At 49.8% G+C, this 24,641-nt stretch overlaps 1 protein-coding gene across 2 annotated transcripts in view; it reads right to left on the bottom strand.

The window, feature by feature from the left end:
- The window catches only part of LOC146871367 (transmembrane protein 98), a 1,189,076-nt gene that overhangs the window by 46,729 nt on the left and 1,117,706 nt on the right, over nucleotides 1-24,641 (bottom strand). For both annotated transcript variants that reach the window (XM_085650842.1, XM_085650844.1), the window contains one exon: nucleotides 596-727. In XM_085650842.1, coding sequence (XP_085506968.1) covers nucleotides 596-727 — 132 coding nt within the window. The remainder of the gene's footprint in view (nucleotides 1-595; nucleotides 728-24,641) is intronic.

Consider the following 24,641-nt stretch of genomic DNA (forward strand, 5'->3'; position numbering starts at 1 on the left):
ATTTTTTAAACTAAGTGATAAAATACATAATACCTAATTGAGGGAATGCTTCCTGGGGGTGGGGGGAAGGGGCGTGGGGGGGGGGGGGCAATGGTAGGCATTCAACCCGAGTGAAAAGTATTGTGTACCCCAAAATGGCAGTGGCACCCATGAAATTCCTGCATGTTAATCTGACCAACTTGTAATCAGGGCCACAGTGTAATGTTCAATTGGCCACAGCTGATAATACTGACTCTCCTATTGGGATTCTCTCACAGCCTCTTATGATCCAGGTTTGGGACCGGAACTATATCTCACTTCCAGGGACAAAAAGGAGTTCTGAGGCAGACATTGAATTGAGGCAACATAACCCTTTCTTCTGTCTTACACCTTTAAAGACTGTTTGACTTAGAAAATAGGAAGCCCAGAAGCAATTATTGGAAGGAGTCTAAATCTTAGAACACCTAGCACTCTAGTTAGAAGATGCAAGGTTATTTACCAACACATAGCTTTCAACTAATTTAAAAAGATCAGTGTTACATTTATATAGCACCCGTCTTCCTTAAGTAAGTGAGGACTTTTAGGTAAGACTTAGGAGAAAACTTCACAATCTTACGAAGCATCTTCAATCCAATCTTCATTTTCCAGAATATCTTCAATATTGGAGTTTGTTATCACAACATCATCTAACTCCAATTCGGAGGGTTCTGATTGAGTCTCCATAGCCCCAATGAGGTCGACAGTGGGTCTGTAAAGGAAGATGCAATGTGTCACCTGACAAAATAATAATTTGACCGTTTGTTTAGGAAAACTTGGTTATGTTATACGAGTCACAGAACACACATGTTAATCCAGCATGGACACCAGTGGGATAGCACATGGAGTTTCTCTGGATCTTTGTAATATACTTAACTTTGATAAATCTCTTTTGATCTGCATTGTGGCATAATGTGATCTGACCAACTCTGGTCTTGGCTGCTCCATAGTCAACCATTAATTTCTGGAGTGATGGATTCTCTCAACTGCTATTTGGTTTGTTTTCCTTTTTGTTGGCAAGGAAACATATATGATAAATCAGTGCAGACTACAAATTAAACTCAAAAGCTATTTGCTAAATATCATAGAGTAAACACAACAAAGCACTTCTCAAGTTGAATAATTCACTGATAGTCTAGCCATATCTAGTCCACAGAGTGGACATTAATTAGCTGCAATGTCAGCGCATTGTGGTTTCAGGGGAAGTTGTTACAAGTCATACAATGCAAGCCTGAACATGAAACAAAGGTCTTGAGGAAAAGCAAGTACTAATATTCCAACCCAACTGTAGATAATATATGAACGAGCTTACAGCACATGATCTACAAAAACACATTATGCCACCCTTTTTTTTTCAACAATCATACAAGTCACAAAAATGTATTGTGCATGGAAAAGACAAGTCAAACATAAATATCCCTGGAATAGGTACACTGGTGTAAGCATCTTAAATTATTGTACACCGATCAGTATAACAACAGGAGGGAAGTAGATGCACAAATGGAAAACCCTCATTACCCCTATACTTCTGTCCAGCGTTTTATAGCATGATCTGCTTTTTTCCACAAAAGGATTTAACTATCTTTGAGTCCATTAAAGGTGCTTCATGTTTTTTCTAATGTTCAACAACACTGGCGATAAGTGAGTGCACCCAGCGAGAGTGGGTGCTGCCCTATCAAACCTAGTTATATGCACACTACCAGTGGATGCCGACCAAGTCCAGTTCAGAGGCAGAAGACACATTAACTGTAACTTTGGATGGCTGATATACTACACCCCCCCCCCCCCCCATGGAAATCCTTTAAAACTCCTGTTAGAATCCGGGGTCTCTGGTTGGCGCAGGTATGCACTTGCGACAAGCAGGGACCCTTTTCATCTAAGTCAGGGCAAAGGATCACCTCTTTAAAAATAACCCCTGCTCACCCTCTAGGTAACGTGGCGCGAGCAGTCAGGCTAAATTTCCAGAGGGCATAAGGTTAAGCGTTCAAGTTGTCCCACACAATAATCACCACCCCACCACACAAAAGACACAAGGCTGTATTTATCAAAAATAGAAGTCTTTATATAAAAGGTTTTCTTTCAGGCAGGTTGCATAAATACAGTTCTCTTGGGGAATATCAATCCAGTTACTCTTTAGTTGCTTAAGGGCAGTCCACAGATCTCAATATGGCACAGTTCTCGTTAAAATCAGGTTCTTAGGTCTTCTGCGCACTTTGTAGCACCTTTGGGATGCTCTGGGCAAAGTTTTTGCAGTGCCTTGCCGTTTCTCACGCTTCCCGCGTGAGCCGGAGTACGCTTGCCGAGTTTCACGCTTCTCGCCTGAGCACCGGCAATATCTTTTAATGCGGTATGGTCCGGACAGCCAGGGACGCGCCGTACATGGATTAAAGCACTGGTACGGTGCGAACACGGGTTATTTCAAAGTACAGTGCGAACCCAGAGTCTTTAAAAGGCAGTACGGTGAAAACAGTACGGTGCAAACCCAGAATATTTTCAAAGGCAGTACGGTTCAGTACGGAAGCAGTACTGTGCGAACAGGAATATTTTCAAAGGCAGTACGGTTCAAACCACGAAGCTGCAGGCGCAGGTACGGTTCAAAGCTACACTTTAAAGGTGATTACGGCTCGTACGAGGCACGTACGGGCCGGACAAGGTATACACAGTCCCAAATACTTCGATTGCAGGTACGGCTCATACGAAGGTCAGTACGGGCCGTACTTAAGCGCGGAGAGGCACAAATACCTTTCTCTTTGGGGGCAAATGTTCGCGGCAGTCAGTAGACGTCTCTCACGAGTGTCCCGCGTCGCGTCTTGGTCCCGGGTCCTCCGTGGACGGCGATGCTTCGTGGGGGCACTCCTCGACATCTCAGCACACCAGTGAGGGCAGAGGCAGGAAGGGCAGCCTGGGGGCGAGATCTCAGTGCAGCGCGCAGTCGGCTTCGTCCGGTTGGGGCGAACAGTGCACACAGGTCCTCACGGTGATTTCTGCAGCCCGGGGGTCGCAGGGCTCGATGTTTGGACAGGGATCTCCTCCTTACCTTGCGAGCACGGCTCGAGGGGGCAGTTGCTTACTGTGTTTAGGCTTGTGGGCCCTCACGATGCTCACAGCTGCTCCAGCGGGCGAAGTCGTGTTGCTCAGGGAGATTAAGGCACAAGGTTCTCCGGGGTCAGCGGTGTAGAATCACCCACGGCAGTCTCTTCTTCCTCAAGGGGGGGGGGGGGTTAGCGCCCAATGTTCCTGGGGTGCAGTTCAGGAGGCAAGTTCTCTAGCAAGCCCTTGGAGATAGTTCAGCACAAGTTGAATCAAAGTCTTTTCCTTAAGTCTTTTCCTCTCCTTCCAGCAGACAGGCACCCACTGCATGCCAGTCTCTCAGGCAGAGAGACAGTATTCCTCCTTTAGCTTCTCCAGGTCCTTCTCCTTCAGGCAGAGGTTCGTCGTTGCGTAAACAGGATCTGATTTCTTAGGAGCCAGGCTCCTACTTTTATACAGTGATTCTTTTGTTCTTTAGCGCCAGGGGGCCTGGGCCTGGCTCAGTCCGGTTTTGGAGCACTTTGTTGGGGTGACTCTGCCCTTTCCTTTCAGCAGCAGGGCAGAGACATCAGCCGCTCCACAGGGGGCGGACCCGGCTTTGTGTTGGCAGAGCACAGGTCTATTCAAGAGTCAAGGTGTACTCCTCCCACCCATCCTGGTGTAATCTCTCTACCCACCACCTGGCAGCCAGCCTGTCTCCTGGAATTCCCCAGCCCTGCTCCTTACTGTTGCTAGGCAGAACACACACACACAGCAGAGGCGGACTGAAATGGCCAGGTCAGTAAATACTAACTTTCAAAAAGTAGTATTTACAAACGCAGGATATTAAAATAAACTTTACTAAAAAGAAGTATTTTATTATTCTGAGTTTAGGCGTACTAAACATGACTTTCTACCATGCTCTATGAGTCCACTGGGATTACAGCGTGTAGTAATTCCAGCAGCGCATTCTGGCCTATGGAGAGCAGGTAGCCTTCAATAGTGAAAAACGAAAATGGCTGTAATTCACTATTAGGACATGCCACACACATCAGGGCATGTCCTACCTTATGCCTACAATGCCCCCTGCCCTTGGGCCTACCAGAGGGGTGACTAATATGTAGTTAAGGGAAGGTTGAGGGACTGGCAAGTGGGTGCACTTGCGCAGTCAGCGCGACAGTACCAGACTGCACGCAGGTTCTGCAGTGGCAGACCCTAGACACATTTTACTAGGCCGCTTCTGTGGGTGGCACAACCAGTGCTGCAAGCCCACCAGCAGTATTTGTATTTACAAGCCCTGGCACTCCTGGTGCACTTTACTAGGGGCTGACAGTAAACCAAATGAACCAATCAGGGACACCAATCAATGTATATAATTTTACCATAGGGAGAGCACATGCACCTTAGCACTGGTCAGCAGTGGTAAGGTGCCCAGAGTCATAAAACAGCCAACAACAGGTCAGAAAAAATACTGGAGGAAGGCAAAAAGTTTAGGGATGACCCTGCAAAAAGGGCCAAGTCCAACAACTCCATTAATCCAGGTTGCTACTTCAGGTTGTCTTCTTACATGCTGCTGGACATGATTGCCTGCAAGTTCACGTTGGGCTCTTTCCCAGAGAAACTGCAGATGGCCATTATAATGGAGGATGATACAACTGCCTTCCTGCCTCCCAGCTTCTGCGGTGCCTGAACTGTTTATGCCGAGTAAGGTGTCTTATAGCAACAAGAAAAGCTTGTTAAAAGCAAATTCACATTGCTTCAACACATGACCCCGCCATTCTGTGCCTTCCCAGAAAGCCAGGAAAGCTTGCACAGGAATTAGAAGTGTTGAAAATCTGAAAAATATTTGAGATTTGGTTTGCCCTTGGTTCTGACCAGTGTCTCCAAAGGTGGACCAGTAGATGCTCTTCATCTGTTCGGTGGAATGAGACACCCGCCCGGTTAGATGTTTGCCAGGCACAGGACTGCTCTTGTTGCTCTTTTCTACAAGATTGGAAACAGGTGCAGGATCTTGAGAAGCGCTGCAGCTGCAACCTGCCATGCCAGTAGTTATGCTGCCCAGGGTCTGGATGGTAATGAGTATGGCTCGGCAGCCGGAAGACCGCTTAGGGGGCATCTCAATGGACTGTGTGGCTCAGAAAAAGGCATTGCAGCGGCAAAGAACAGACCTTATTACCTCCTCGTTAGTCTTCCTCACCACATGACTAACAAAGTGAGCTTCAGCTCCACACCAGAACCCCCCAAAGCAAAAAAGTCAGCCTCCCATGCCTCCCATCCCTTCCCAATATGGCCGCCCCATTACACCCCTGACCTCTATAAGAGGTGGGCCGGCCCAATCCTTCAGCCTGTTTTTTTTGTTCTGCGCACGATTGCTCTCCAGATGCGTGTTCAGGTAACTGGCTCCTGCTTCAGCAGGTGCATGGGTCCCTGGACGGTGGTCCTGCTCTAGCAGACCTGTGGGACCTAGGACTCTCCCCCCTTCCTTCCCCCGGTGTCCAACAGGGCCGGTTAGGCTCTGCCTTAGCGGGCCAAGGGTTTAAAGGGGGGACGGCCGAGGTGGTTTTGGGCCATGCCTTGCGGCTCTTCTGACCCCCCGCCTGTGTTGACATTGTGTTAGTACTTTGTCTGTGCCCTGCGCGTCTCCTGTAGCCCCTGTGTGAGAGAGGCTGTTGGCAGGGTTGAGCTGGGGGCTGGGCGGGTCATTCTGCATGCCGAGGCCGCGCCCTATTGCTGTATTTGCACTGACCGGTCTGGCCTTACGGCTGGGGCGGTCGATCTAGTTGCTGGGGAACCATGTTCGAGTCTTGCCAGGGATGCTCACCATCCCGTGATTCTGGGCATTCGTATCTAGAAGAGTGATGTCTGAAGCACACTGGTGCTCATGTGAGCGCAACCTTCGGGTTGAGTTCCTTCTATTCGGCACACCATTGCTCTTGCGGAGCCTGCACCTGGGCGCTCGTGGAACAGAGCCCTGCATCGGTGCTTTCTGGGCCCACAGGGGCCTCGCTGCAGCCTACGCTCTCAGTCCAGAGGGGCTGGCGGGTGACAGCGGGGCTGCTCCCTTCCTTATTTCGTGCTCATGCTTACCGGCTTGGGCCTGGGCGGGTGCATTCCCCGACGCGGCTTGCTTCTTCCCGTGGCGCTCATGGCCCTCTCCTGTGGGATTTGCACGCGCTGGGCTGTCCGGGCTTCTAGGGGGCGGGGTGCTGCTTGTCATCGCGTTTTCTGTCTCTGCCTCCGAGGGGCGTGGCCACAGAAGGTCTGGTCGACTAACTGATCCACCATGGCTAACAGACAGATGATTTGGACAGCTACACGGCTGTGATAGTTCTTTGAACTGTCTAGGGGTAGGGGCTGGTGACTGTTTAAGTTTTGAAACTGCAGCCGGTCCCGGTGTACGTCTGTCTCCCTCTCGCTCCTGCGGTTCTTAAGGTCTGTCTCACTGTGATCTGTGAGCGGTGTTTTTCTTTTTTAACACTTATATCTTGGACCTGAGTGCACAGTGTGGCTTCTATGTCTTGTGGGGGCGTAAATTACCGTCTTCGGACTTAATGGCTAGGGGGACGACTTTGAGACTAGGTTCACGTCTCTGTATCTGTTCAACGCATCCTCTGATTCTGGGCAAATCACGTTATATCTGTGGCATTGTGTACTTATGTAACGGCTGGTCAATACGGGGTTGCCTTTATTTTGGCTTGTTGTAGTTGAGGGGCTACCGATCAGTTCTGGCACGTGGGTTCAGTTCCCATTGTATATATGTTCCTGTGTTGCTTTTCAGTGTTTTGACTCCGGAGAGTGCTCAAGTGGCGCAAACGTGTAGCTCGCGGTGCTTTTACTGCAGTGCTTGGACTTGCAGAGGTTGTGAGTTCGGGCTGCACCTGGTGAGGCTGAATTTTTCATTAACCATTTCTCTATATGTGGAGTTTATGCGCTTCTAGTCTCGGTGCTGGTGCTGGTGCTGGGTCAGCGTCCGTGCCGCTGCAGTTTGCCTTCCCGGTGTCGCGGGTTGTCTCGGTGGTGCCTGTTCTTGGCTCCTGTTTTACCCTTGGGGCTCTCTCCTGTTTACTGCCCTTCGGCTGCGCTGCTGTCGCGGGTGCCCTCCTCTCCCCCTCCCCCCTATGGCTGACCGTCTCTCCAGCAGTCCGTGCAGCACCCTGAGCCTGTTCCTCCGTCCAGGGTGCCTGCCAATCGGTTCCTATGGTCCTCCCCGTGGGTTCCAGGTGGCGGGGTGTTTTGTGTTCCGGCGGGCTGGGGTGCGCAGTACGCTCCTGTCTAATGCCCCGCATACTTGTGTGGCTCAGGTGACTGTTTTTCGGGTTCTTCTTGAGCTTGGCTTTTTGTCCCGTTCCTATTGGCTCTCTGGTTTGTCTTGTCCCTCCGTTGGCACGGGCTCTCCCTGGGCTGGGGTACGGTGTTCTGCTTTGGGTCCCGAGGTCGGTGGTTTTCTACCTGTGTCCTCTTTCCGCCCTGATCGTGTCTGCTCTCGTCTCCAGCGTGTGCTTTCATGGTTTTGTGTGGTGGTTTTGGTTCCTATTTGTGGGCACTGTTGTGGGACCTTCTTTTGCCTCTCCTTGCGTCCTGGGTGGCTTCTATTTCAGGATCATGGATCCTGCCTCCTACCTTGCCGCCCTGCTGTCCCCTGTTTTTAGGTCGAGGGACCGTCCGGTCTGCCGAAGGCAGAACCGGAAGTCGGGAGATTTAATGATTCTTAGAGTGACTATTTAGCCCGCCTCTCTTTTTGCTTCTCCTCCATTGGCTGGCTTCCTAAACGGAGGGCAGCCATTGGAGGAGAGAGCCGTCCCTCCAAATAGGCTCCATCTTTTTCAGATTCGGGGGCGTGTTCTGTGCTTTTCTTTCCACTTTTTTGCCACGCCCTTTTTTAGGCATGTTTTTCTCTCCTCCAGCCAATGGCAAGAGGAGAGAAAAGAAAAACACGCCCCCGAATCTGAAACCGCCGCTGCGTGTGCTGCCCGTTTCATCGACCAGGCAGGAGGGAAATAACCATCTCAACGCACCTGCATGCAGTGTACTCTGCGTACAGTACTGACATACATGCCCCTGTGGTGTTAGACTTATCGGGGATTGGCAGCATTTTCATACGTGCGAGGGAAAAAAAACACCTCCGACGTTGAAACAACCCCCTTTATTATTATGCTGGTCTTGCTGTTGCAGGTATCTTTTCCCTGCGCCCTTTTTTCCGTAATTTGAAGTATAGGGATTGGGGAGGGGAGGAGGTGGAATTTCGTAGTATCCGCCCCTCCACATGTCATCTGGTCCGCAGCGCTAGCCAACAAGCTGCTTAAAACATCTTCGGTCAATAAAACGGCATCCTGCCCGCTTGTCCTTTAGTGGCTGCCCAGCCCGGATGAGAGAGCACTTCCTTTCGGAATCGGCTTTGCATGTTGGCAGCGCTCCTGGTTCCCTTCCTCTAGGTGTGCTCTGGGTCGGTACCCGCCTCGCTGCGCATCGGGCCCCAGCGCTGCCTGCTCCGTCTCTGCAGGGAGCAGGCAGCCTCTCGGGTTGCTGGGTCGCTAGACGGTGCCCGTGAGCTCTGCTGCGTAGGCGTCTGCTTGTATGAGGAAACACCGCGGGCTGCCGTGAAACATCTTTTGATTTCCGCTTGCAATAATAATGAAACTGGAGCTAGGGTGACCAACTGACATGGGTGCAAATTCAGGACAGTGAGTGTAAAAATTCAGGACAAGGGGTCAAAATTCAGGACAAAAATTAAGGACAGGAGGTCAAAATTCAGGACAAAAGGTACATTTTACAGACACATCAGAGAAGGTTCCGCAATAGTATATAAGTAAGTAAATAGACAACTACTAAAGTACAAGTGAAAATAAATTTATAATAGGTTGAGACAATTGTGCACTTCATGGTTTGTCAGTGTGCGCGCAGCTTTAAGCAAATGTGCAGGTCTTTTTGTGGTAACAAAACCGCCCCCACCCCACCTTTCCAGCTCCCAGAGAAAACGCCATATGCCCGGTCCGGCCAGTCCGGCCTTGATACCACCCTCCAATGGTGCCCCTCATCTTCACATAGACCCTCTCTCATGTGTATTTAATTTCTTCTATAGTGCTACTCATCCCAAGTATGTGGGGCAGAGTGTTGGAGTGCGTTACAACACACACATATTATATAGAGACAAACACTCATATAAATGTGATAGTCAATGTATAAGAAATGTTGCTTAAGATAATGGGGGTTACAAGGTGTAATAATACTTTCATCCATCATTCAGTCTTTCACCATTCATTCTGTCCTTCCATCTGTGTGCCCATCCATGTCCATATTCAACCATTTACAAACCTATCCATCACGTATCCTTCCATCCATCATTTCACTCATCCATCCCTCAATCCACCCTTTTAGTCCTCCATCATCCATCCATCCACCCTTTCACCCTATCCATCCGTACACTCATCCATCCAGCCATTAACCGATCCAGCCATCCTTTCACTTACTCATTCATCCATCCAGTCACTCATCCTTCTACCCATTCACCCGTTCAGTCATCCATTTACCCATCCCCCTTTCTCTTTCAATTCCCCTTTCACTTAGCCATCCACCCTTCCATCCACCCACCCATCCATCTACTCATCCACTCATGAATCTATCCATTGAACCTATCATTCATCCAACCTTTCACTCATCCATCCATCCTTTCTCTCATCCATCCACTCTTTCACTCCTTCACGCATCTATCTATCCTTTTGTCCATCTACCCTCCCTTTCACTCACTCATCCAGCCTTACATCCACCCTTTCACTCATCTGTCCATCCATTCACTCTTTCACTTATCAATTCATCAATCCTCCCTTTCACTCATCAATTCATCAATCCATCCATTATTTCACTCATCCATCCACCCATTCACTTGCCCATCATCCACCCTTCCACTCATCCACCCATCCATCCATCCACCCATCCATCCATCATTCATTTCATTCATCCATCCAGCCAGCCATCCATCCACCCATCCCTTCACTTACTTACTCACCTTTTCACATTAATTATGAGACCCATCAAGAACTCCACCCTCGCTGTAGTTCCTAAAGCAAGGGGTGGGATGGGGCAGGGTTCACTATGCCCCTGCACTTAGGCAATCTGAAAAAGTGGAAGGCATGAGTCATGCCTGATGCACAGTGCCTGGACGTGGGGTGACTGTGACATGGTGTTTCTAGAGCTTTAAGTGGGATGTAAAAACTAGGGGGGTCTCTCCAAAAGGGTGTTTAATGTAATAAAATGCGTGGCTTAAAACACGTAAACTAAAAATCTGTGCTCAATATAATGTGCCGCCCGACTGGTATTTTTGTTGCTTCTGTCATTGCAACCAGATATATAATACAACAAGTAACGTTACACTTGGAACAAGTAACGTTACACCTACAACAAGCCAGAACTATTGGCTCTGTCAATGGTTGTTAGATGCATAAAATAAAAAAGCAGAAACCATGGCTGCTATACTATAACTATAATCCTTTCCTTTGAACTTCTTTCACCGCCTTCCTTCGATTAACTGGAATCTCACCTAGCAGCAGCATGGGCGTTTTTGCACTTCCATCTGACAGAATGCCCTGCCCTAGACCGTGGCAAGAGGAGGCCACCACATGCTGTAACAGCCCTGACTGCCCCATTGTTATTCTGTATATGGCAATCATCAGCCGCATACAGAATGACAATGGGCGGTATGTGGCTGCTCTTGTGCTCAGAGGAGTGCGGAGCGGCCCCATCACGGAGCTGAGGCCTCTCGCAGGGGAACAGCTCTGTTCCCTAACATGCCTAAAATTACGGACAAAAGGCATCCGTAAAAAGGATCCTCACGGACAACGGACGTGAGGTCCAATTTACGGACTGTCCGTGAAATTTACGGACGGTTGGTCACCCTAACTGGAGCATGTTACGGGGCAGAGACGAAGTGAATATCGATACCTTTGCCCCCAAATAAAAGGGTGCTTTGCAATACAAATGTTACTACCATCGTTTGGTTCTGTTTAGATTCCGTTCACTGTGTATATGCCCTCAAGTACCCTCTTCTACTCCACGAACATGCAGGTGCCGCGCCCTTGTGTATGTTTGAAAGGTGTACCTCCTGTGTCGACACTTCCTGAATGTAGTTGGCTGTAGCGCAAGAATGTATGGCCATGGATAGAAAAGTATGGAAACATAATGCCTCAGGATGCTGGCTTACAGTTTAACTCTCCGTGTACTGGGATGCACATGGATACCTCATTCCGTTTTGCTTTGTCTGCCCCCTCTTACTGGTTGTTGCTTTTCCACTTCACTGTTCTGTTATTTCAGTGAGGTCATACCTGTTACCACAACGCTGCTGATGTGCATCGCTAGGCTTGTTGTGAAGGGGGCACTCACAGCTTGACTGCATATTGTAAATCTCCGTAACTACTGAAATTGTGTTAGCCGTTGTCACCCAGAATGTGCCCAAGGAATGAAGTCCTTGACTCCTCAGTGCACTATGTCGGTTGGTACCACATTCGGTTGGGAGTAGCTCAGCCACATAATGCAATAGCTGGCTCAAAAGCATGTTCAGACAAACTATTAAATGCTGCAATGGAGTCCTATTCGGCGTTTGGATGTGGAGGGCAGGATGGACCGGGGAGTGAAGGGCTGACCTTCACCTCACAGGCAGTGATCGCCCCTTCCCTGGACCTTGACAACTACATCTGTGTAAAAGACAGCTGTGAGCTTCAGTATTTCTAAACACCCATAGGTTATTTCTATGCATAGCATTTGATGAATGTGGCTTCCGTTGCCTTGCACTTATCGACATTTTCATAAAAAATACACTTGATGTCTCCTGTGGTACGGGGTTTCCACTAATCCGCATGGGCCCAACACATTCCCGACAGCTGGTCTGCTCTACATTCCACTGACAGCATGGGAGTGAGCAGCCTGGAAGTGGCTCATATGGACACTGCTTTGCACCCCCGCCCTCCGTCACGTGTGTGAGCCTTGCCTCTGCATAAGAAGCTGCCATGGAAACAAAACAAGGATGTCTCCTCTATTTACCAAACCATGTTAAGAGCAGAGTCTGGCCAGTTATTCTAATAAAAAACAGGATATATTTTGCTCTCAGATTTAGGATCTGGCTCCCTTCAATTTATACTTCACTTCCTGTTGTAAAAAAAATAATTACTCATGAAATCTTAATCTTCATAGAGCCTGTTGAGGGGTTTATCAGTTGATCCAGCAAAAAGTAAATATGTGTTAAATTTTGAGGTTACTGTGCGGCTCTGTGTGTGTGGGGGTGGCTCTGTGTGTGTGGGGGTGGCTCTGTGTGTGGGGGGGGTGGCTATGTGTGTGTGTGTGTGGGTGGCTCTGTGTGTGGGTGGCTCTGTGTGTGTGGGGGAGGGTCTGTGTGTGTGTGGGTGGCTCTGTGTATGTGGATCTGTGTGTGGGTGACTTTTTTTGTAGGTGGCTCTATGCGTGGTGGGTCTGTCTGTGTGTGGGTAACTGTGTGTGTGTAGGTGGCTCTGTGGGTGGCTCTATTTGTGTGTGGGTTGCTCTATGTGAGTGGCTCTGTGTGGGTGGCTCTGGGTGTGTGGCTCTGTGTGTGGGTGCAAATGCAATAGGTCTCGCATTTGAGAGTGATTAAGCTATTGACATTGTAAATAACAATGCCGTTTCTTTAAATGTTTTAAAAACAAAAACATAAACAAAAAGAATGTCATGAGCAATGCTAATAGCTCTAACTTTAAGAATGCCGAGACCATTGCATTGTAAATGCTTGTTGGCTATGGGACTCGCCTGCTCGTGCCCCAGGGCGGTTGATCTTTGAGGGCGTTTGCTGGGTCGGGTCGGGGTTTCGGCTTGCACCTTTACTGCGGTTGGTCGTTGGCCAGTGCTTGCTGTGGCGCGGTTAGCTGTCTTTCGGGTCCTCCCGTGTTTGGCTGGATCCTGTCCCCCTTCCTCTCGTGGTCTCGACCTGTTTCGGGGTGGTGGCATGCTGTTCTGGTACCGGGCACTTCCCCTTGGTTTGCCCTATGCCCCGCTGGTTTCGGGTCCCATCTGGGTTATGGTGTTGCTTTCAGCTTCTGCCTGTGGCACCGCTAGGCTGCCAGGTCCTGTGGACTTGTGGATGGTCTTGTGCCTCCTTGGAGCAGGCTGACACGGAACTAGGGTTCGTCTCCGGCCCCCATCATCCTATGTTTCCTTGTGGGTGCCTTCGGTTGTCACGGTGGTCTCCTGGTACCTCGGTTTCCTTTCGACCGTTGGTTGTGCCCGGCGGAGTTGGTCCTGTGTGGGTTAGTAGTTGGTGGTGCCCGCTTCTTTCCCCTTCTTCTGGGTTGCGGGCCGGGCGCTCGGTTCCCGTCCCTCCCTGTCTGCAGGTGAGTGCTGCGGTCTTCTTTTTCTGGTCTTTCCCGGGTGATTGTGGCCTTTTCAGCCTCTGGGGCTGGGGCAGGGGCTCTAGTTCCCAATTTTGGTCGGTGTCTGCCTGGGACTACCTGGTGCTGTGGGCTAATTCTCCTGTGGGGCCCATGTCTGGTGTGTGTTGTGGCTCTGCGTCTTCGGACGCTTCCTTTTTGGGCCAGTGCTCTGCCTTCTGTCACTCGTTCCTTGGCTGGTCTGGGCTTTGCCCCAGTTTTGCCCCGGCCCTGCGGGGGCTTCTCGTTGCTCTCCTGGGCATTTTCTCCCCTGCTTCGTGCTCTGGGGGGTTTGCGAGGTTCACCACTGTTGCCTTTTTTTAGCACGATGGTGCTATCCTTGTCTGGGTCACTTTTGTTCTGGTTTGTACCCCCAGTGTTGCCTCTTCGGCCTTTTTGTCCGGGCTGCCGGCATTGCGCTTTCCTGGGGTCCCTTTTCTTCCAGGGTTTCTGGGCTTGTTTGGCCTGGCCACGGCATTTGTCCTCTTGGTGGTGCTCACCTGGAGGCTTCGCCAGTGGCGTCTGCTGCTGCTGTCGGTGGACTTGAGGGCTGTTGCTCGGTGGTCCGTGGTTTGCCTCTGTGGGCACGGGTTTTTGTCCTGCCCCTGCTTCTTGCTTTGCCGTGGTGGTTTTTGTTTCCAGCGGTGCTTTTGGGTGTCTGAGGGGTGCTGCGACTCCCAGTTCTCCTCTCCCAGGCGGGGTCCTCTGCTTCCGGTGTGGACTTTGTGTCCTTTTCTTCTTTCTCCCTGGTTTTGGGGTCCTGGGCCTGCTTGCTCAGGTGGCTTCCAGGGAGTGTTGACTTGGCTTGGGCTCGTTCGCCCTGCTCTTCTGTCCTTCTCGCCTTGGGTGTGTTTCTGCCTGTGGCTGTTCCTCCCGGTACGCTCCTGGTCCTGTCGGGTCTCCTTTGTTCGGCTGGGCCAGGTCTAGTTGTTGCCCGCCTGGGTGCTGGCTTCAGTTCCTTCTTGTGGGACGTTGTTGGGTTGCTTGGTCCCTGTGCGGGGTGGTCTCGCTCTTCCGTGCTGCGTTCCTCTCCCTGTCGGGCTCTGTGTGCTTTCTTCTGCATGGTGGCCTCTGGTGCTTGTTCGCTTCCTTTCTGGTGGCTTGGGCCTGGTTCCTTCCGCTCTTTTGAGCTCCGTGGGCGGCCTTGTGGGCCTTCCCCTTTTCACTGTTGGCCGGTTGGGTTCCCTTGGTGGCCGGGTGCCTGCCTGGGTCCTCTCCTTGGTGTTGCTCACCCTTCCGGGGGGGTCTTTTTTGCGACTGGGGTCCATGTCCCGCCTGTTTGTGTCCTGGCTGGTGGGTTTGAGGTGGCCCTTGTTTTTTTGGGCTTCCTTTGCACCCCTATCCGTTCTTGCGGCTCCTACCAGTCTGTTTGATTGCGTCTGGTCCTGCTGCCCCGTTCCTCTGGTGGTTTTGACTCTCCCGCAGTTGGTGGTCCACCGTGCGGTGTTGCTGTGTTTCTGTCGGACTGCGTCTCTTTTCTGCTATGGCTTTTTGTTGGGTCGCTGTGGTGGAGATGCCCTTGGTTCCACTGTCTGGGCTTCTGCTCCCCTTTCGTTTTTGGCTGTCTGTTGGCCGGTCTTGGTGTAATAATTGGACCTGCTTGCTGTTCTGGGGCCTGTTTGCTGTTGCTTTTGGCTCCGTACGGTCTGGTTCCGTACCTTCTCTGTCCCCCTTTGGCTTTTGGTTAAGGCGGATTTTCTGGCGACTCTTCGTGTCTTGAAGGTCCGGGTTTTTGGCCCTTCCAGTGTCTTTATGCCCCGGGCTGGTTCTTCCTGCTCGTGGTTGCCTCTCTCTTGGGTGGTCCTTCCACTCATCTGGTCTGTTGGGTTTGCCCTCCTCCGTGGACATCCCTTTCTGGTCCATTGGTTTCTTGTGAGTTTCCATAAAGCTGCTTGGCTTTGGTATGTGCTCACTTTGTTAGTCATGTGGCGAGGAAGACTAACGAGGAGGTAATGCCCCGGCTACTTACCGGTAATCTTCATTACTCTGAGTATGGTCTTCCTCGCCACATGAGTTCCCATCCCTCCCTCCCTGTCTGGCTATCGGCTTCATGTTTGTGCTTGGTAGTTTCAGGCTGAAGGGTTGGACCGGCCCGCCTCTTATAGAGGTCAGGGGTGTAATGGGGCGGCCATATTGAGAAGGGATGGGAGGCATGGGAGGCTGACTTTTTTGCTTTGGAGGGTTCTGGTGAAGCTCACTTTGTTAGTCATGTGGCGAGGAAGACTATACTGGGAGTAATGAAGATTACCGGGGCATTACAAGATCATGTGTGTCGGAAAGTAGGATTTGCTTCATATAGTTACCCCCACTTTTTGCTTGATGTGATGCTGTTTTTGACTAGTCTGACTGGGATCCTGCTAATCAGGATCCCCATCTATCTGCTTTCTCCTTAAACTGTTGTGTTATGTACTTAGGTACACCCCAGATTGGATACTGGGGTACCCTTGTCAGTCCCTAGTATATGGTACCCATGTACCCAGGGCATAGGTACCCCAGAGGTCTCCCATGGACGGCTGCATGTATTGTGCCACCTATGAGAGACCATTCAAAATGGAACTACAAGCCTGCCATTGCAGCCTGTGTAAGTTGGTGCATGCATCACCTACGAAAGATGTAGGTTCCCTATATCTAAGGGTCACTGTGCTTAAAACCTATAAGTCACCCCTCTAGCAGGCCCTTCCAATCCTTAGAGCAGGGTGTTTGGTTCTAAGTGAGAGGCTACCCCTGCATGAGCAAGACACCCCTGCAGCCTACGGAGTCCATTCTCCCGGGTTGTCAGTGAAGCAGCCATATACTATATAGAGTGGCATCGCGAGACCGCACGATGACCATCTCGAAAATGGCTGCAACAAATCCTATCATGTTTGGTATCAAACATGTTGGAATCATACCCCACAGCATACACAGTGTGGGAGGTATGATTCCAAGCACTGAAAGAGCCTTCCGTTAGGCTCTCTGTGTTCCTGGTACTAGCCTTCTAGTCCCAGACAGCACAAAATGTTTGCCGTCGACCAGAGACACATTTCTGCCCTCCTGCTACTGAGCCAAGCTGGGGCAGGGGAAAGCAGAACAATAGGCATCCTATCACAGGGAGGTGAGACCACCTCCCAGATAGGATTTAGTGTATTAGGGCTGGGTGAGTGCACTTGCCAGCGCCTGCATGTCTGCATGAGGGGCACATTTGGTGTCCCTGTGCATAGTCCAGTTCAAACCATTCCTGGGAGCCAATGGCTCCTACTCTGGCACGAAACTGGACAAAGGACATGGCAGTAACCTCCCCCCTGTCCAGACCCTCTCCTAGGAGGGTCCCCTGAATCTTCTCAACACTTTCCTTTAGGTACTTAAGGGCTTACCTGGGTGTACGTCCCTAGATCTGTTGTGGACAAGATTCAGAACTGAAACCACTGCACTTCTACCGTCTGGGCACTCTGGACTTCGCTGGACTTTGTTTGGGCCTAACTTTGTCTCCCTTTCAGTCTGCTGCATGGTCAGTCCCTTTGCACCATACAGGATCTGTGCAAAACCTGTGGAGCATCCAAGACACTTCAAGATAATCTCCCTTGAAGTGAAGGAGTCACTTCTCTGCATTTGCAGGCACCTCAACACAGTGGAGGTTATCTACGTCTCCCGAGGCCCGAGCTGCCCTCTCACCAAGTCTGAGGTCAGAATCGCTTGAGGGGTCTGCATTAACTGAACATGCATATGTTTGTTGGCAACTTTGCGACAAGTGCATTGGGCTCCAAGTAGCCTCAACCTCCGGTAACTTCTTCCACCAAGATCTTCAGCCACACCTCCTTGTGGGCACCGTGGCATGGTCCTGTTGGTGAGCTGCACAAGGTCCTCTCACGACTCCTGTGCCTCCGGCCTGTGGGTCCATTTGAGGTTCCCCTTTGTTTTCCTTGGGCTCCCCCAATTGCTTGGGGCCTGCCCTGACTCCCCTGCTTGTGGTGAGTCTCCTGAACCTTGCTGATCCCAACCGTGCACCGTCTTGATTTCCTGTGTGGGTTGCATTTACCAAGGCTTGTTTGTTCTCCCGCCGGACACCGACCCCACAGCTCCCGACATCCTTCATGGGACAGCTCGTATCCGGGTCCTGGTCGTCCTCCGCATCGCCTGGTTCTCGCAGCTGCATTGTCAAGGTCACCGTCATCCTCCCTGAAGCACCCGACATCGGAGGCCATTCGTCTTCCAAGTCTCCTGGTCAACCCATAGTGACATAGACTCTGTCCCCTCTGCTTTCAGGTACTCCTCTTCAAGAATCCACATTTTGATTCCTCCGGACACTTTCTCCTCTTCCAGCAGCGGCACTTTCCTGAAGTCCTCCATTGGGTACGACGGCGGTTTCAGACGCCACTTCACACCTATGCACCCAGCTTCCCTGGGATAGGTAACTTGGGTACCACAGAATCAACAGGTGGGGTGGCTCCCCAACATTCTGTCTTCCACGGGGTCCACTAGGAAGGGTCCCTAATCTTTAAAATTCCAACCGCGACATGCACATAGACTTGTACGGAGCAGGCGGTAGTTTTCACACACTGAACACGCTCTCCGTGGGGTCCCTATCTCCTTCCTTGGGTGGTTCTGTGGGTCCCCAGCAATTCTACTTCCTCTTGACATTGTCCTGACTCTTGTCATGGTTCTTTTACCACTTTCTTAGTATATGGTTCCCCCCCCCCCGGGCCCACTGTGTATTAGTGCTATTTACTGTGATTTCTTTGCTAACGTATTGTGTGCTTTGTATCTATCTCCATGTAGTAGATACTGTAATATACTAGAGAGTCATAAATACATATTTTTATACATACTTTGTGTGGTTTCTTCTCATTTAATGCATACTATAAGATTGCATTCTGGTAAAACAAGCTGATTAACACTCCTTCAAGACTAAGCCTGAAGACTGCTCTCCACAGCTACCAATTGGATAGCTTTCTAAGATTGTCTGAGACCTCTTAAATCTAAATCACCATAAGGGTTGTCTGGACTGGTGCAAGGTGCCCACTTACATTAGTGGACATCATATACCAGGCCAGCTTCTCACAATGTATGTGAGCAGAACGTCTAGCTCCTGTTGAGAAGAATTCCATGAGTACTACTGTATTAGCCTGCATCATCCCCAGCTCACCAATACAATTTCTAAACTTTTCCATCTACACAAGGACAGAGAGACATTTTTACCTTTTCATTATATGCCACAGGGCTCAATTATAAGTCGAGTGGAGCAAAGTTACTGTGTGGAATTCCGCTCCCCAATCACAAATGGCACAATGTTTTCACACCTAATGTTCCTGAGTGTGGCAACACCAAACCTGATTTTACCAGCCACAAATTCTAGTTGATAAAACTCTTAAGCCTTTGGCTGAAATAGCACTCAAGCTTCTCTTCTCATCCCTACATGACCTCTTCCTAAGGCAAGGGGGAGCGTACAATTCTGCACAGTAGTTTTATTACTGCACTCTTATTCCCCATGGTATTCTGACCAACTTGTAATAAGGGCCACAGTGAGGTGTTCAGTTGGCTGCAGTTGACAACACCGATTTCACAACTGGAGTTCTTCCTCTGACTCTTATGGATGCAGAGTGGGACCAGAACCATATGTTCGAGTTCTCAAGCCCCAAATCTGGTGAGGATATAGACAATGCCCCCATCAACTAAACCTCCTCACTTTGACTCACCTATTTCAAGGTCAGCTCCAGCATTACATGTGCAGAGTTGTGCTGTAGGACCAGACTGACCCTCGTCTGATCTACCCACTGTTTTCCATTAGGGGTACAGACTAGAGGATCCCCTGTAGTTGTGTTTGTGATCTGGCCCATTGTCACCATCACATTTGCTTGAGCACCTTTCATTTTTCGGTCGAGCCTAGAGCAGTGCGCATGCGCTGCTTGCTCGACTTTTAGTAAGGGGCTTCAGAAAGCTGCCCAAGCTCACTACACGCTCGTGCATGTGTTTTTTTTTCTTTCTTACATGCTAATGGGCTTTACGTGCGTCTTTCAAATAAAGACAGTACGCAATTGGGCAAAGGCGGGTGCATGTCCCGCCTTTGCTTCGCCCACGGCCTATAGGTGTCGGTTACCCGCACAGGCCACATCTGTTTTCCGTTATCGTGCCCAGACACGGGTGCGATAATTGAAAACAGATTGCTCGCTGTGGCGCACGCGCACCACTCGTTTTCATTGAATGTGTAGTGCGCAGGGAGACAGACGGGAGTGATACTTCATCTAAATGTTTTTCATGTGGATGTAAACGATTCTTTTGGGGATCATAAAACGGGGCAAAAAGTTGGCAGTGGCAGGGAACTTTTCTTGTGTTTCTGTACTTCCGTGAAAGGGGAGGATGCGATTATAAAAGGCTGGCATTACTGTCAAAAAGTAGTCTTTCTTTCTGTTTTATGATGCGCCAGACTGGTACACCCGTCTGCCCTGGGCTGGCATAAGGGAGCGACTGGCAGTGCCCGGATTCCTGCGTTAGTGCCCATACCAAGGGGTGAATTTGCCGGTGTGGTGTGTCTGGTAGAATAAATATATATATATGTATCTGTTTGAGTAGGAGCGCTGCGAAGGCACGTGTGCGCCGGTGAGTTGCTAGGTAACATTGTGCACATGCATGTTGTGATAGGGAAGCGCCTGCCGCAATGTGGGCTCTGCAGAAGCCATCAGGGTTGGCACTGCCCAGTCACTGCTGGCTGTTGTCTGTGCCCTCTGACCCGCGTGGGGTGCTGCAGAGACGTGTTTATAACATGGCCACAGGTCGGCATGGCCAGTGCACCTTATCGCTTGTCTATAGCGGGGGTGGGAGCTATACTTTTCAGAACATGCTTTTTGCTGTTTTATGCGCCAGCCTGGCATGTCTCTCCTTCACGTGGCTTTGAAGGAGACACTGGGTGTCACTCTTTGGGCACTTTTGTGATGTTCGTGGGCACATCACTCTCTACTGCCAAGGTGGGCCCTTTTTGCTCAAAGTTGTCTTTCCTTTGTGTCTAGAAAGTGTGCCCCTCGCCTCCTCAGCATTCTATATATTTTAGGGTAGCACTGCCAACGCGCACTGTACCTCGTGGTGTGGGCACGGCCTTTGCAGACTGACTCCACGTGTGTCTGCCTGATGGCACCACTTGCTTCACCCTGGCTGTTCATACGAGGACAACGATTGGCACTGCGAGGGCACACATGACGGAAATGTGCACTTTATTTGGGGTGCTGCTGAGGGGTAATACTTCCAGAATGTGGGTGCTTGTCTGGCACGCGTGTTCCAGCCATCTCTTTTGGTATGCGGGGCAGGTCCGTTCAGGTTAGCAGTGCCACGGCATTTTGGGAAACGTGCGTGTGCACTTTGTGCGCAGTACGCAGGCACTGCCCGTCTAGCTCGTCTGTGCCCGCCGGCTAGTCACCCTTCCTCTTCGCGGCCTCCACTGCAGCCTGGCAGTGCCAACCAAACTTTTTAATCACTTTATTTCAGAAATATATATTTTGGGGGAGTTTAGTCCAGATTTAGGGCGTTCTGTTTTATTTGTTCTCACCCTCGGACTGTTGGCCATAACACTGCCATGCCCCTTGGCACCGCGGCTGCACTTGTATTTTTGGCTTTTTATTTAGGAATACTGTTGTTAAGGAGCGACGTTTTTTTAAATTTTGCGGCCCTCGTTGCCCGCACTCCTTTCCCATGCGTTGTGAAGTGTATAACGCTCTGGGCACTGCCAGTGTCCGCAGTTTATTTCCTGCGCACTACCCACCTCCGTCCACCATTCAACAGGCCTCGGGGTGTTGTGTGGAGCCGGTGGTTTCGATTTTTGAGGCGTCGCTCTGTGGTCACACACTGTGCCCTTCGCAGTGAATTCTGCCAGTCAGTTGGCACCGCTGCCACCTGATCTTTAACAGGAGTGGTGGTGTGGGTTTTTGAGGGTACACAGCGGGTTATTTGCTGAAACTGTGCCAACTCCCTGTATGGCGGCTGGTGTTTCTTTCACGCACACTCTGTCTACAGTAACCCTCTGACCATGGGCACCGAATCCTGCAGAAAGACTAGCACCACATGGCACTTGCTTGTTTGGGCCGATATTATATTTTTGTAAAAGGGATGGGGTGGTTTGAGAAAGTAGATGTATGAAGTGCGATGCCCCCACGAGCTTCTGAAACGCACTCACCACACTATATGACACCGCCCCGTCTCTTCTTTTAGTATTTCTCGGTGTTTAATTTTTTTGGGGGAAGCAATGCTAAGTGTTTAGAGAAGTTGTCTTCAATATGCCATGTGCTAGTTACCTTCCACCCTGCTCAAACCCTTCCCATGTGGGTTGTATAGCGCCTGGCTCGCCCACAGCGCTAGTATATATATCTGGCTCTATGTGTGATTTTCTATTGAACAAAAATGCAATGCTTCCTTCCACACACAACCCCCACGCCCTGTCTGCCACTGTTCTGAGTTGGCACTGGAAGTGTGCATACAGTGCGTAGGGGGAACGTATCTTTTTAGGGGCAGTGTGTTCTTTTAAAATATAGTGCATTTTTTCACCTATGTTTATGTTACCCAACCCTTCCTTCATACCCTGCCTGCCCCCCCTTGAATCCCCCCCACACACCCATGCCTCTCAGTCCGACGGGGCTGGCACTTGCCTGAGCGAAGGTCAGCGGTGCCCAAGGCCCCGTGAAATGCCCGGTATGTGGTGTTTTTATTTCACTGTACCGACCCACCCCCTTCCTGTACCTGTTCTGCATGGCACAGGTAAACTGGCACCACCACAGTGCCTCCTTACATTTGCCCCGGGGAGTTTCTCTGGATAAACCGTTGTACTTTTTGAATTGCACCTTTCCAGGCTCTTTATTTTAATCCTTTAGTCGTGGGCACCCTGCCCACCGCAGCCCAGGCACACTGTGTCCAAGTGGAACAGTTTTCATTTATGTGGTTTGTATTTCACCTTCGCCCTCTCGCTACCTACCCCAGGTCTGTACGGTGGTTTATTAGCCCCCCACACACAGATTGCAGTGCGAAGGTTCAGGGGGCCTGAAAAGCCTATGTCGGATTTTAGGCCTCAATACAGTTAAAAAACAAGACTGTGTCACCAAACACAAAACATACAGATAATTGTGCTCATAAAATTCTCATATCTTAGGGAAAAGTGCAAAAGGTAATCCTGATGAAGAAAAGGGTAGGGTACCCGTGAAGTGTCGACCAAAAGTGCAGGTGATGGGTCCCTTCCTTTCCTCCTGTAAATACAATAAAACAAGAGACCAGGTTAAAACCAAAATACATACAAGAATACATAAAAATTCCTACTCTGATATTCTACAACAATATTTCTTTGTTTGAAATATTGTTGTAGAATATCAGAGTAGGAATTTTTATGTATTCATGTATGTATTTTGGGTACCCTACCCTTTTCTTCATCAGGATTACCTTTTGCACTTTTCCCTAAGATAAGAGACTTTTATGAGCACAATTATCTGTATGTTGGGTACAACTAGCCCATCAGGTATCTCTAGTTCGCACCACAGAGCCGCGTTGCAGAGAAAATGGGCACGGCCTGGACCACCTCCCTGCAACGCAGCACAGTGGCGCTTACTGGAAGCACCTGGTGGACTAGTTGGCCCCCAGGGTCCCTTGGGATTGAAGAGGAATTATTTCCCCAACTTAAAATGCGCCACAGTGCATGTTTGCACACGTCACCTCAGGCCCCGTCCCCTCCCTTCACCACTGTGTAAACGCTCCCTGTGGTCGTTCTAAGTTGAGAGATTAAGTCCCCTTGAAACCTAAGGGTCCCTAGGGTCAAACTAGCCCACTAGGTACCTCTAGTTAGCACCACAGAGCTGCGTTCCAGAGAGGTGTAAAAAGGGGCGTGGCTTCTGAACACCTGTCTGCAACGCAGCTCCCTGGCGCATACTGGAGATACCTGTTGGGCTAGTTGGCCCTCAGGAACCCTCAGTATTAAACAAGAGTTAAATAACTTAAAACGCGCCACAGGGCGTGTTTACACAGTGGTGAAGGAAGGGGGCGTGGCCTGAAGTCACATGTCTGCAAACACACCCTGTGGCGCGGTTTAAGTTGGGGAATTAATTCCTCCTCAATCTTGAGGGTCCCTGGGGGCCAACTAGACCACCAGGGACCTCCAGTATGTGCCAGAGGGCTGCGTTGTGGAGAGGTGTACAGAGGCCACGCCCCTTTTTACAACACTCTGCAACGCAGCTCCGTGGCGCTTACTGGAGGTACCTGGTGGGCCATTTCTTATCTGCTGTACAAACGGTCACTTGGCAAGATGGATATTTATTAATTGTCATGGATATATGTTCCCTCTACACGAGCATACGGCACGCGGACGGATTAAATGCAGTTGAATTTTATCTCAACAAAAGAAACATTATTTTCCATAAGCACAATGTTATGTTATTACGAATGATTGAGATATGTTTACATAATAACTACTTCATGTTTAACAATTAGCTTTTTCAGCAGCTGCAGGGTGTAGCCATGGGGGCATGCTTCTCTCCAAGTTATGCGTGTCTTCACGTTGGCTGGTGGGAGGAGCATGTCCTCAGGCACACCCACAGCGAGCTGTATGAAGCTCATGTTATACGCTGGTGGCTATTTATTGATGACATCCGTATTGTTTGGAATGGATCCATCGAAACAGCTAATGAATTTGTAAGGTGTGTCAATAACAATGAATTGAATCTAGAATTCACTACACAGATCAGTTCAGACCGAGTGCAATTTCTGGACATAGAATTATACATTGATAGTAACATCATACAAACCAAACTACATCGGAAAAGTACAGCGGGAAATGCAATATTACATGCCCAGAGCTCTCACCCGTATCATCTTCTTAAAAGTATACCCTATGGTGAATTCCTTCGTATTAATCGAATTTGTAGTTCAGAATCAGACCTTACAACATGCCAGAGGGACTCTTTTCTAGATTTTTAGCCTGCGGGTACAAAATAAGAGACTTAGAAACAGCATTAGCTAAAGCTAATAACATGAGTCGTAGTGATTATTTTGAAACTGTCACTAGAAAAACTACCCGCAGAACTAGTTTCAGTACGAGCACTAAGCCCATCAATCCTGACCCTGTCCGGCTAATCACGACCTTCAGCAGTCAGGACAAAGACTTAAGGAAACTAATCTACAAAAACTGGCCCATAGTGAAAACTGATTTGACTATGTCACAGCTAGTGACGAATTTACCGCAGATCACATTTAGACGAGCACCCTCTATAAGGGATGCACTTGTGAGGACCAGCC

The sequence above is a fragment of the Triturus cristatus genome, chromosome 1_1, assembly GCF_964204655.1.
Source record: "Triturus cristatus chromosome 1_1, aTriCri1.1, whole genome shotgun sequence".
Taxonomy (NCBI): Eukaryota; Metazoa; Chordata; class Amphibia; order Caudata; family Salamandridae; genus Triturus; species Triturus cristatus.